This window comes from Triturus cristatus, chromosome 7 (genome assembly GCF_964204655.1).
Source record: "Triturus cristatus chromosome 7, aTriCri1.1, whole genome shotgun sequence".
Classification (NCBI taxonomy): domain Eukaryota; kingdom Metazoa; phylum Chordata; class Amphibia; order Caudata; family Salamandridae; genus Triturus; species Triturus cristatus.
In genome coordinates, this window is record NC_140590.1 from 1,724,538,912 (window position 1) to 1,724,553,249 (window position 14,338).

General features: G+C 43.0%; 1 protein-coding gene across 1 annotated transcript in view; it reads left to right on the forward strand.

The window, feature by feature from the left end:
- LOC146812900 (alpha-2-macroglobulin-like) overlaps nucleotides 1–14,338 on the forward strand; it is a 106,260-nt gene that overhangs the window by 90,126 nt on the left and 1,796 nt on the right. The window contains exons 27-29 of the mRNA XM_085619971.1: nucleotides 9,436–9,510; nucleotides 10,234–10,396; nucleotides 11,974–12,203. Of these exons, the coding sequence (XP_085476097.1) occupies nucleotides 9,436–9,510; nucleotides 10,234–10,396; nucleotides 11,974–12,083 (348 nt within the window). The 3' untranslated portion in view covers nucleotides 12,084–12,203. The remainder of the gene's footprint in view (nucleotides 1–9,435; nucleotides 9,511–10,233; nucleotides 10,397–11,973; nucleotides 12,204–14,338) is intronic.

The window sequence follows — 14,338 nt, forward strand, 5'->3', positions numbered from 1 at the left end:
GGGTGAAACAGGTCTTTTTGTATGAGAGTGTCTAAGGGTATGGGCCATAGTTCTGCTCAAAATGGAGCAATCAAGGCATTCGAGCAAGTAAGGTTTGGTAGACTTGACCCTCCCAGAGCAGCCATGTAAATCATAGGAGATCAGTATCCCACTCCCACAATCCTAATGAAATCGTGAACTGTCAATTTATGTACATTCTTCACTGAGTTTCAGAGGATGGTGGACTGGGACATGTTCCTTTCACAACCCCATGTGACTTGACAGTTTTGAGAAGACTTGAGCCCACTGAGTGGCATGCCCTCGGTTGCATCGATGTGTACGCTTAATCGGGTCAATTACAGTAAACCTGTAGAGTCTCAGCACAGGCGCTAAGGCTGACAGATTGCGCCAGTACCTAGGAGAGCACATTAGTGAAAGACAGAGCTGTGGTTTTAATGCTCTGCCTTTAATTGGACGCGAACTCACATTACTTTAAAGAGGAGGCAAAGTGTCTAAGGCAGTGCAAATGCCTGTTGCGCCACTGGGGCACTATGTATGATAGGGCACCTGGCGTAATTCTACGAAATTGGCAAACTCAGACTTCAGTGAAATTTGTTTTAATAAACAACTCCCAGTCGCAGAGAAACTTAAATTAACATTCACTTATATACACACCTGCCAGTGACCTCTTTGGATAGTGTTTGATGTCTTCCTTGGTGTTGGATGCTATGAAGCCTTGTTAAAGGTTGGGGAAGTCCTTCAAGCATGTTAAATCCCAAGCTTTTCATTACTATTCTCTGGTTTGGGCAGGCGTTCTAAACTTTATTCAAAATTGATTGGTAATGCACCCCTTGTTCCTAACTGACTGTAAACAACCATTTTTAGGTCTCGCCTGAGCCAACGCTTTAGTGCTGCTCTGGCGAGAGTTTTAGTAAGCGAGTTTTGGAAGTGCAAACTAGTGGCTTTTTTCAGGCCTCCAGCTACAGTGCATGTGCGCCGGGCGCGCCCACCATTTGTCAGCCTGCGTGCTTACTTCCGCGGCCACTTTGATGTTCTCAGTGAGCTGCGCAGCGACTGAGAACATCAAAGCGGCCGTGAAAGAGCACACCATTTGCCAGCCTGCGTGCCCCTCTCCGCCTTAGTGCGCGCGGCGTGCCCTGCCCCCCTCCCTTATCCCACTTATTATGTGCACCGTCTCAGGCTCCTCGGTCGCTTACCCGCCCACTCAACATTGTTTGTCTCTGTTGACTTCTCCCCACCAACCGAAGAGTGACAAGTAAACAATAGCACTGTATAGAGTGGGTCCCACACCCAGCCCCCACCTCATCCTTTGCTTCCCAAGTCGCTTCCATTTTATTATTCCTCCCCCGCCTCAGGCTCCTCGGTCGCTCACCCGCCCACTAAACATTGTTACTATTAAGTCTCGTTAGAATTTAAACCTTTTTCGGCAAAGGCAACTGAAGCACAACTTTTCACTAAAAAAATCAGCAAGTTTTCCATCGAACGGAATGTCGTCGGTATAAATACACAAAATGATTGTTGGCTTCTTGCCGCTCCTTGATGACGTACTAGATGAATAAATACTGGGTCCCTAATGATTTAGACAATCGTTTGGCAGCATCCTAGTCACTGTGCGTAAACACTGACGGGAAGTAAATCAAGTAAAAATGATAAACTGTAAGGCTGGATTGCTTCCTTTTTCTGGATTCTTACAAATTGTTTACATTGTAATTCCTCTCCCCCTCGGAACTCGCGCCAGTTCGGTTTCCTCGGCCTTGTTTGTGAGGTTTCTCCTTGTACTCAGTGCAGAGGTCACAACCCCCAGGCTCTATGCACTGGCAGTGCTGTGCCCTTGTTAATTTCTCCGAGCATAGGTCAATCATACAAAAACATGCAATAATGCCAAACAGTTAGCCAATTATAGATTATAAAAAAATCTGCTCATGTGAAAAGCATTGGCAAAGCCAAAAGGTCTTGCTTTTCAACCTATTGACTTTGAAATGTTTCTTCCCGATGTTATGTGGCTTCAGCAAAAATACATGCTTTTTACCACTGCGTTAGTGCAGCAACAAAAAGTACAAAAAATGCAAAAAAGAACGTGATGACATGTATTTGCGAGTACACATATAAAAGTCTAATTAAGCTATGGCAGTTTAGCATGATGAAATATCCGCGTGCATGCATCACCACAAATTGGGGATACACAGCAAAGTGCAAGCACCATTTTTCATATTTTTTCGGTGGTGTTCCAAAACGTCCAAAGCTACCTGGAGAGGTAAATTTAAACAAAAAGCATTGGCATAGCCAATAGGTCTCGCTTTTGGGACCTTATAAGTATTTAGTTGTGCAGCACAATATCCTTTGTGCAACAACATCAATTGTTGCATGGCTAAACACTTATAAGATCCCAAAGGCGAGACCTATTGGCTATGCCAATGCTTGTTTAATTTAATTGTGTGCATTAGGCTATCGCCGCCTGATCCTAGGCATAGACAAAATTAATAAGTTGCGCCCCCCCTTTCCCCTCCCACACAGAGAAGCTCCCCCTTCATGCACTACGTTGGTCCCTGATTTGTCAAACGTTTCCTTAAAAAATTAAACACTTCGTGAGTCAAGCGCTGGGTTTTCAAATGTAATTCAGTTGAATATGAAATTAATTTTGTTCAAAGCTGTATGCTGGTGAAACATTCTATATATTTGAAATTGTATATACAAGAAAATTCTTGATTCCAGAGCTTTTAATATCGAGATGCATTTAGGGCAGGCCCTTCTTTAGGGGATATGTAAGTAACCCTGTGAAGTGATGAAAATGACTAAAATTAAAACGAAAACTTCAGGAACAGGTCACAGGTCAATAGGTAGACCCATAGGTTTATACACAGCATGCTTAGAATCCCTTATGACAAAACATCTCTGTAACTACCTCTGTGTGATTTTGTAATGTCCTGAAGGGTGAACAGACGTGTGGATGTAATCCTCTGTGTGTTATAAAACAAAGCCAAAACAAAATCGTGCTGAAGCCATGACATTGCTTGTGTGTATTTCGAGTACTGCAGGCCAATGTAGAGAACCCATTAAGTACCCATTGGTTTAAACAAATCAGGTACCAAAGTAGTGCATAAAGGGGGCGCTTCCCCCGGTGTGGGGGGCGCAACTTATTCATGCTGCAATATTTCTTCCCACCACCATGAAGGGGGTGTCATAAATGGCTAGCCCATTATTAGGTGACATTATTTGTGAATGGGACTAAATACCCTGGCCTGGCTCACTCTAGCATTTTGTCTTACAATCATTTCGTGACTAAGATTTTTGCCTTTTGCTCAAATTTTGAACAATACACAATTTTGCATACCTCCAAATACTTCAAACAAGCATTGGCATAGCCAATAGGTCTCGCTCTTGGGACCTTATAAGTATTTAGTTATGCAGCACAATATCCTTTGTGCAACAACATTAACTGTTGTATGGCTAAACACGGAGAACAGCCATTACAACGCGGGTTTTACCACGCGTTGCTATTACATCGCATGCGTTACAACGCATGCGATATTACAACGCGTGGTAAAACCACGCATACCATTACATCGCATGCGCTTTTACAATGCATGCGATGTAATGTGGCGGCTATCCAAGTCGTTGTGAGGAAACTGAGGCTGTTTACTCACAACGACGTGGACCTCTGACGACGCAGGAAGCAGGAACCGGGAGCAGAGATGGCGACGCTGGACCCACGAGGAAAGAGGTAAGGCTGATTGTGCTTAGGGTGGGGGTAGTGGTTTAGGGTAGGGTAGTGTAGTGTAGTGTAGGGGTGGGAGTAGTGTGGGTAGTGTAGTAGTGTTTTATGGTTTAGGGTAGTGTAGGGGTGGGAGTAGTGTGGGTAGTGTTGTAGTGTTTTAGGATAGTGAAAGGGTGGGAGCAGTGTAGGTAGTGTTGTAGTGTAGTAGTGTTTTAGGGTTAGGGTAGTATTGGGGTGGTAGTAGGTTGGCTAGTGTAGTGTAGGGGTGGGAGTAGTGTGGGTAGTGTAGTCGTGTTTTAGGGTTTAGGGTAGTGTAGGGGTGGGAGTAGTGTGGGCAGTGTTGTAGTGTAGTAGTGTTTTAGGGTTTAGGGTAGTGTAGGGGTGGGAGTAGTGTGGGTAGTGTTGTAGTGTAGGGGTGGGAGTAGTGTGGTTAGTGTTGTAGTGTAGTATTAGTTTAGGGTAGTGTAGGGGTGGGAGTAGTGTGGGTAGTGTAGTAGTGTTTTAGGGTTAGGGGTAGTGTAGGGGTGGGAGTAGTGTGTTGTGTAGGGGTAGGGTTGTCACTTACCTTGCATACTTTTACCACGAGTATAGCTTTACCACGCATGCCTTTGCGTTGTAATGGCATGCGTGGTAAAGGCATACTCGTGGTAAAAGTATGCGATGTAATGACATGCGATGTCATTGACATCGCGTAGTAATACCCGTGTTGTAATGGCACGCGTGGTATCAGTATGCGTTGTATCGTCATACATCCGCTAAACACTTATAAGGTCCCAAAGGCGAGACCTCCAAATATTTCTGTTGTGGGGGACATAAAGTGTTAAGTATGATGGAAAGAGAGGGGCAAAGATGAAAAGAGGCGGAGCTCTGAGTAATAAAGCGAATAAAGACATGACAAAAAATGAGACATAAGATAACAAAACATTCAATAGCGCTAGATGAAACAGAAACGTAAATGATTCAGTAATAACGTTGGTCAGCCAAGAGTAAAATAAAATGGAATAACATGGAATCCAAATAGCTTAGGGAACAAGCTGGGATGATAGTGAGTAATCCAGGAAGGTTAATGAAAACGCAAACGTTGCTTGGCCTGATGAAATACAAGATAACAACACAAAACAGCACAAAATAAGTCTGATGGCATAAAGAAAATGTGGGTGAAGGGGTCACAAAAGAACTGTGGCGCAACTCACTGCACAATGAATGCAGTGCCCTGAGTCGGTAGAAAATACAGTCTGACGGAGTTCTGCCTCTAATAGAAGTCAATAGCGCGTGGATACAAGTCCCGCTAGGTGTTGATGAGAACAGGCATCCTCAAGTATCACAGGTGATAATAAAGTAGAAGAAGCGTTAAAGCGTGGCGGGTATGGGAGTCCCCAAGGAGAAGGTGAAAAAGAACAGTGCCATCATGAGGGAGAGGATTGGGGGTGTAAATCCAGAAACAATAAATTCCTGAATACGGAGCGCTAATGAGGAAAGAAAAGACGCCTGCAAGTGTATAGCATCACCTTGGTAAAGAGATTGGACTCTGCAGCAACAAAGTTGCAGTTTAGGGCGTGGTTTCAGCCGAATCCAGTGGATAAAAGACAGCGGGCGCAAATCGAATGATAGCGCTCCAACGTCTCTTAAAAAGAAAAACGGAGGGGGGGGGAATCAAAATATTAAATAACGGAATCCCTGTGAGAGAGGAACAGGCGCAGGGTCGTGCTCAGCAGCTCAGCGGCAGACTTACTGATAAGGAAGATGAAACAGCACTAAGATAATAGGCTGATACAGAGTTCGGGGTTCCGGGTGCTCGAGGCGCGAAAAAGGGAGCTTTACATATCCCGCAGGTGAGTGCCTAAACGAATGACGTTATGGCACGTGGGTGATCTCCGGCACCTGGTGGTTTGGTCAAAGTAGGGGGGGGAAAGAAAAAAAGAGAAAGTAACTAACGCCTCAACTAATGACGTGGAGGCACAGAAAATCGTCCCAGCCCCCTGGAGATTCCTTCAAGTAAGGGAGGTGGATAAACATGAAGGCAATCGGCTTCTGAGCTGCAGTTGAGCACAGTAGTAGTTTAAGGATGAATCACGTTGGCACGAAAGGGCAACATGGATTTTTTTTAAACCAGAGGACGAACGTTACCATGTTTATAGGAGGCATCAGATCAGGCTAGCTGTGAACCAAGGAGCGTAGAGCAGTAGAAACATCAACGAGGCAAACCAAGATATGGTCGCCCATCTTCTAGATTATGGTGAGCTACCTAGAGCTGCATGAAACGGAGGCAATACTCTGCAATATTCATGCCTTAACTCTTCTGAACTCTGCCGGCGGGGTATTGCTCTGGAACGACTTTGAATGGACTCCCCTCCTGATCTACGTTGCAATAACGTTGATATGTCCTGGCTTAAACTAACGGGAGGGAGATGATGGTAAAATTATACACCAGAAACACCTTTCTTTCAAATAAAGAAGACTGTGTGTGTCATATTGTTCATTTTGCACATGCTCAAAGCCAAAACACCGTCTCTCGCTCATGCGCGCTGACACGAGAGTGCGCACTAAGGAGACGCTAATACCAAGTCAGCTCACAGCACAAGCTCCAGATTGGGCCTCGGGTGCTGAAAGCTGCCGGCTGCGTGTGTGCATGCTCGCGTGAACGCGAGCGCTAGGCCGTGTGGTAGCACTTTGAAAACCCGTACACTAAATGTCTCGGTCAGACCAGCGCATGCGCTGGATCAGGAGAGACCTAAAAAGGAGCTCCTGACTGCACCAAGCCAGTCTCTACCCTTATAGCTTCCTAGGGAAATGCCCTGGTGCCCAAAAGAGTTGGTCTAGGTCTGATAGCAAACCACCCTCCCCCATTGTTTCTTTTCTCCACTATCTGATTTGCTCAGTTGTACACTCCCCTCGTTAAGGCATTTAATATTTACCTTCCTTTTGCTTCTATGTCTGCATTGGCACTGATGAACAGATGAAAGCAGGATAAAGGTCTTCATCGGGTAATTTGTTTTGAAGATTTCTGATAAGAGCGCTATAGCAGGACCAGCTCACAGGAGGCCCTAAATGAACAAAGAGAGGTCCATGGGGCAGGTCTGGTCATTAGGCACCTGTTGAGGTCTTCGACTGTATCTGATGATAAATCTTGCTTTAGCAAATTGTTATTATCATAAACATTATCACACCACTCTCTCATTTTCGGCTGTCCTCTTCCAACTCCAACAAGCATTGTCAAAAGCAATAGGTCCGGTTTTGACTACCATCCTTTTGACATGGGATTTGTAAACCTTTACTATTGGGGGAGCTGCTACCCTCTCTAAAACATGAAGAAAAAAAATATTGCCTAAAAGCAAATCATTTTTTTCATCTCAAAAAGTACACATTGCTGTAGAATTCCTTGGCAATGAAGGGAACCACTTTGTCTACAGATGTGCTCTTTGTGAAAGAGAAGACTGCCATAACTCGCAGTAAATTTAACCAATGGCTGAAGCGGGCAACCTATTACCCCATGATCTATACAGTAGTAGGCAGAATAAAAATGTGAATGACACAGCAGCAGACAAACGGGTGAAGTACTACAAAACCTACTAACTTTCTGCAAAGTGCTATTCACAAACTGCACTTTTGTAGTAATTTACGCTTTTGAGTAAGTTTACTACTTTTCTGTATTCACAAACTGCCCTTTTATAGTAACATACACTTTTGTAGTTTTGCACAATTTTCTAAGTCCCTACAGCCATTATTTTCCAAGAGAGGGTGTTGAAGTACCAGTGGTGAACATGTAGTGCTGAATTTACTACAAAAGTGTAAGTCACAACAAAAATGTGTTTTACTACAAAAGTGTCTCTTGTGAAAGTATAGGACAGGTATCATTGGAAGTATTAAGAGGAAGGACATTGTTGTCCCTAGGATGATAATACAGAGTGAATAATATTGTAGCAGAGCAGACAGAGTTATGAATGTGTGAGGAAGAGAACAAAGAAAGAAATAGCTATTAGCTAATAAATGTCAAAGTAGGAGATTGGATGAAGTCAGGGTTCAATGGGATGGTGATAAATTAAAGTATAGCTATTTACGGTGAAAATGACGGTTGAAAGACTCAAATTTCCTAAGAAGTGTGATTGCAAAGCACAGGAAGAAGTTGTTGTGTGATTGTAGAAAGAAAGTTTGTAATGCAGTAGGGGATGCTACAAGTAAGTGGAGGTGTGGAGGAAAATTGTACATGAAAAAGGAATATGGTAATACCAAAATGATGTGGTGACTCTCGAATGAAAGGGTGCAGGTCAATGAAATAATAACAATAATGTTCCAATTAGTGAATCTATGATTTGTGTCAGTTACTGTGTATAGTTTTACATGTGCATGGGGTTTGATGTGTTTTATCTGCAGACTAGGACATGGACGGAATGTACACTGTGGAATGCCTGGTGTAGTGCAATAGTGAGCGATTTCTGAGTGACAGAGAATGATGCATGATTTTTACCTTCTGTGGAGCAGTATATTCTGTGAATCAATGTGATAGTAATATGTTTGTGCTTACACTTATTTATTAAACATCCAGGACTCCAAGTACTAGAGAAATGAGGGAGAAAAAGAGAGAAAGGTGGCGAAGGCGTGAGAGCGATAAAGAAACAGAGAGACTGATGTATACACAGATGAACGATTTGTACGGCGTATGTAGATACATATAGTTAGTCAGAGGCATACACAAAAGAAGCCTAAAGGGCACGTAGAAAGAGGGGTGGACGGACGACAGACAAACGGCTCCATTAAAAAAGTGTTTGCGATCAAAGCAAAAGACGTGCGGCCGAGCAGTGCTAATGATCCTTGAATGGCGGCTGCGCGTGTGCATGCTCACGTGAACACAAGCGCTAGGCCAGCCTGTAGCACTTTGAAAACTCACCTACTAAATGTCTCTCCGAGCCAGCGCATGCGCTGGGCTCAGCGAGTCCTAAAAAAGCAAGCTGCGAGACGCGCTCTGTGGTGGGGGAGGGGGCAGGGCATTGTAGTGAAGCGCTCGCAGCAGCACGAAAAATGTAAAGTGATCGGGCGGCTGCGCGCAAGCGCTAGGCCACCAGGCAGCACTTGGAAAACCAGCCTACTAAAGGTCTCGCCTGAGCTAGCGCATGCGCTAGCGCTCAGGCAAGACCTAAAAATGCCACTACTTTTCATCCTGGACCTGTAACACACATAAATATATACATTGGTCTATTTGTTGCTCCGCTCTCAGTCTTTTGAACATGTTTTATTTTTGCTATATATTAAAATCAATGTTGACCTATAGAAATAGACTGGTGCATTGCTGGTTAAGTTTGACTGAAACACCCATCTAAGGGGACGATTCCGATGCGGGCAGGAAATTCTCCGTACGTTGGTCAGAGCCCTCTTGCACGCATATATTCCCCGAGTGGTCTGAATGAGTAGGATGCGTTCCCAATTTCCATCGTAATCCATTGGCAATTTGTTAGTGTTTTGTCAAATGTTTCTGTTGGTCTGTCTGCATTTCTGATTGGATTCAGAAGGACAGAAATGATTAACCTCTTCTGTGCCCATGACGAGATAGTCTTGTCATGGAGCACGGTCGCGCTGTGCCCATGACGAGACTATCTCGTCATGAAACCCACCCGCGTGGGAAACGCCCGGCACAGGAGGGGGAAAGGGCGTGGCACCGAAGGGGTTAAACTGAGTTTTGCTTCCTGTTTTTAGCTTTATCTTACTTTGCATTCCCTTACACACAGGGTGGTGTGAATGATGAAATCACGCTTTCAGCCTACGTCACAATCGCCCTGCTGGAGTACCCGCTCCCTTCAACAGTATGTACAGAGCTTGTTTGAATCACATTATTCACATTTATGTTTTAGAAACATCCACTTTACAAGATGATAAAAAATATCAGATTATGTATGCGAAAGGTAAAGATACATTTCCTCAATTGTTGCAATGTTACATACCTTTAAGCATGCTAGTGTTGGTGAGGTCTTTAGGACGCATGCAAGACTGATACATTTGGGTTGATTGTTAAATTCATAATAAAACCATATCTGAGAAAGTCTTAGAGATTAACTGCTCTCCTATGGAGCTAAAAGAAAACATTAAAAAGAGAAAGTTTGGTCCAACAATGTGGAAAGAATGTCCTCTGATCTCCAGAAATATTATAGTCCTCTGTGGTACTATAGTGGACAATGAACCTGTGATCTCCATGTTGAAGAATGTCTCCTTGTCCTCTTCTAAAGCCTCTTTTTCTTTAAACTGTGTAGATGGCCCACAGCACATCTGTTGCTTTCTATTTGGGTGGGCCGGTAAGCATCATGCCAAGATGTTACCAAGAGAAGACTGTTCAAAGCCCTTTGAAGAACATCAACTTGCTGTGTTTCTCCTTTTCTTACTCCACCTCTGTCCTAGCAACCTAGGCACATCCTCAGCCTCACCTTCCCTTTGCTAATTTCCCTTACTCGTGTTATGACCGTGGTATTTTGAAGCAAAGACCTTGTGGCTGTGTCTAAACCTGGTGCTTACATTTCAATACCTCTCTGCAGCACCCTGTAGTCCGCAACGCCTTGTTCTGCCTTGAAACGGCCTACCAGGAGTCAAATGATGTCTATTCCAAGTCACTCATGGCGTACGCTTTTGGCCTGGCTGGCAAGGACGATAAACGCAGAGAGCTTCTAGAGTCCCTGGATAAGGAAGCCATTGTGAAAGGTATGGGGATAGTGAGTCTTTAAGAATCTTATCCGCACATAGACTAAATCTAACCAGTTCCTAACTCCTATATTTTGAGGTTTTTGGTTTGCTTCTTTCATGGCTCACACCTCCTTTCCATTTATCTATGCATTGGTACTCCTGCCAACCTACTAACTTTATTCTAATATGGTTGGTATTCACATTGCAGCCGTAAAGTCAGCTTTTCTGCTGAAATGAGAATCGAACGATCGGTGTTAACTCTGGCCACAAATTCCATGCAAAAAGCAGTGCAGTATGTGTCCTGAAAATGTCCAAGCATGCACAAAAACATGCAGAAACCAGGCTAGTAATACCAATTTTATGTTTTTTCCATAGTTTACACATGATTTATTAATTATTTAGGCATATTATTTCCCAGATTATTTTTCATGTTGTTTTATATTTAGCAGACTGAATGAATCATATATTTTAGTTACCATATGTGCAATTTAACATTGATATGTTTGAAATAAACTTTGCATTTCTGCTTGCTGTGCATGACGATTTTTCAGTTTCATTCAGACCCCAGAGTCACAGTGTGCTCAATAGTAATACCAATTTATGCGTGTTTTCCCCTTTTTATATAATTCTGCAGGGGGATAGCTCAATTCCCCAGCAACACTGCGTCACGCTCTGACCAATACCTTTGACTTGGTAATAGCACCTGGAATCAAGCACCAGCTCATAATAGTTACTTAAATAACTTCCAAAACTCTTGTTTCTTTGTTGTGGTTCTTGCTCTGCTTCATGGCTCTATTGCCATGTCTCCTCTGACTCCTAGCTCTCTTGCCAATCTCCTGTCAGAGTGTTCTCACTGTTGATTTTTTACCTTTTACTCTATGTTTTTTCTTTTCTTTATAAGCGGGAGTTACCTCTGATTCTTCTTCTCATATCTTGGTTCTTTCTCCCTCTTTTGCTTTTATTCCCATTCTTTCTGAATGCTCTATGGACTTCCTCAATTCCTTTATTTTGCCATCTTCCACTTGGTTCACCTTCGTATTTCTTGGTCACTTCTTTCTGTTTCTTTGTGTTGACTAACCTGTTTAATTTGTGAAGTCTTATACAGCAGTTGTTCCTCATTCACGAGCTTCTCTTTCCCATGTCTTTGATTTCCTCTGTGTATGTAAGTCTAATGTTGGAAACTGAGTTTGAATGGAAGTAATTTAAACAGATTGACCTATTCATGAACAGCTGACACATACTGTTAATGTACAAAATGTAGGCACATTTTAGATATGACTGAAGAAAGCACATTTAATTTCTCATTATTTGTGGGCTTCTATCTGTGTCTGGAGGCGTCCCTCTTTAGTTCATAAAGGGGAAGTCCAGAATTATTTACCTTTAATAATTGGACACTGATTGGGGTTTCCTTCAAAGCATGACACACATGTACAACTACGTACCACTACATGCTTGTAGTCTTTCAATGGAATAGCTCAGAGACCACATGTGTACTTCTATATATCATGCTGTAGATCTCACCCTTTTCCCCTGTGAAGACATCTCACCAGTGTACAGACACCTTCTGATAGACAACTCTCTTTTAACTCCTTAAGATGGATCTGTCCACTGGCACCGCACGCAGGATACCAAAGAAGAGGAGCCGTTTCCGTATTTCCGATTCCGTCCACGGGCGCCCTCTGCTGAGGTTGAGTTGACATCCTAGGTGCTGTTGGCTCACCTCGTCAAGCATCCCATTTCTCAGGACGATCTCACCAAGGCTGCAAAGATTGTGCATTGGATCACGAAGCAGCAGAATCCAACTGGTGGTTTCACCTCAACGCAGGTACGGGTGCGCATGAGTGTGTTCGTGTGGGATTGTGTGTTTTGCTATGTGCGTAGATGTGGTTGGGTGTGTCTCCATGTGTGCAAACATGGTGCATGTGAGTGTGTATCGATTGGCTTATAAGAATTTGCACTACCTTTCACTTTGGAGAGAGTAAACTTTCTGTCTTTCAACACTAATGAGTGGGATACCCCATAAGATTATCTTCTTTTTCACATGAACTTCTCTCTTGCCTCAGGGCCCAGTATTTGTTCTGCTCCCTTTGTAGCTTTGTAGTTTTTTTTACCATTAGAGCAGAGCCAAACCAATCTCATCTCCAGTGTCTGGACTGAATCATGCAAAAGCCATCGCGGATGTGGTCTTGTGCTTTGCTCCTTACATAATGTTTTGCTGAGACCAGGGAGAAAGAGGTGCAGGTAGTATTTAAATTAAACTGGAAGCATTGCTGGATCTCACAGGAACCACTAAGAGCTATAACTAAGATGGAAAAATACAATTTGAATGTCATGTTACTGCACTCCTGAAATTTTAAGCTTGATATCCGGGTACCCGACATTCTGCATTGCGCTCTTTATTATGTTTTGAGTGTGCCTTGCTGTATGATTCTGTAATTCCATTTAAGATCTATGGGTGTAAATACTGCCTAGGTAAGTCCTGATGGATAGTGACAATTGGGACCACAAATGATACTCATGAATACATCATCCAAAGAGCAGATATATATGTTTGACTCCTACCTTCATATGTTATAAGATATCAGAAATTGGGCAAATAATAAACACAGTCTGCTTGGGTTATAGAATAGAAGAGAATCCCTGATAAAGCCCTGATAGTTACCACTCAAGCACTAGGCATTTATGCAGAGATGTTGGTGTTCAGTGCAAGCAATACCAAACAACATTAAAGTCCATTCACAACATATATCAATTATCAAACCAATATAGAAATTCTAATAAGAAAAAAGTCATCAAAACAATTAAAGTCATATATAGGAAGATATGTATTTTTAAATGTATAATGTAACACTACCAAAAATCTCAAAGCGTCAATTAAAAAACACAGTTCAGAATTACTGGGATCGAGGAGCAATTTCAAGCTGATTTGGATGGAGCAGAGATCAGGTAAACCAAGCAGGTTGCCCTGGTAAAAGTTTTTACCTCAGGGCTTAAAAAGATTTTGGGGTTTTCAAAGTTCACCAGGTCAATGCAGAAAGCTGAAGTTGGCAAGGGTCCCTTAAAGGCAGAAACATTGTTAATGGCCTTCTGCTGAATCCTTCAGTTTGGCTCCCAAAGCTCCAAGCAGGGCAACGTAGGATTTTGAAGCCATCAAGGCAACTTCATTGCTGAATAAAAGTTTCTAGCTTGCTCAGGTCATTGGTTTCTACCTTTACATTTAGGCATTTTTCTGGCTCTTCAATTTCTCCAATGGGGTAAAATTGCAAGTTGTAGCTGACCACGTCTCCACAAGCCAAAATGCCTTCACTGCAAGATTCCACTGAAGTATTCATCTTCAGAATAAAAAGTGATAATCAGGACGAACCTGGAAGTCATGCATGCCAGGGTGTGCCATCCCTGGGCAACTTATCTCAATTTTACGAAGTGGAATATTTTTCTCCAGATTCTTCTTACTGCTGGAACATATTCTCCTAGTAACTCCTACAGCCCCAGGGCCCACAGAGTAGGCTTCTAAGTGCAGGCCTCGCTCCAGGTAGTTCTCTCAGTTTCCAGATTACCGTGATCAGTTGTTCCTACTGGGAATCAGGGACTAGGTCTGCCTTTTGAGTCCCTGTAGTAGCAATCAGAGGCTGACCGCATAAACCTTGGAAATTGGTTCCAGTAGGAATCAGGAATCATTGCTGGCTCTTTCTTTCCATAGTTAATCTGTATTCTTTTCTTCACATATTTTTTCCAGTTCCAGGAATGCTTGGGAAGGTGGTAGTGAGGTGCCAGTCTTATCCTGTGCACTATCCAGTGATTGGAGAATGATCTACAACCAATCCTAATTACTTTCTTGTAAAACTACTGCTTACTTTTTCAGCACTTCTGAAAATTCCTTATCCTAGATATTCCTGGCCCTCTTCAGGCAGCAGGAGCTTTGTCAATTCTTCTTGACACACCCGTAGAGAGATGAGGTTT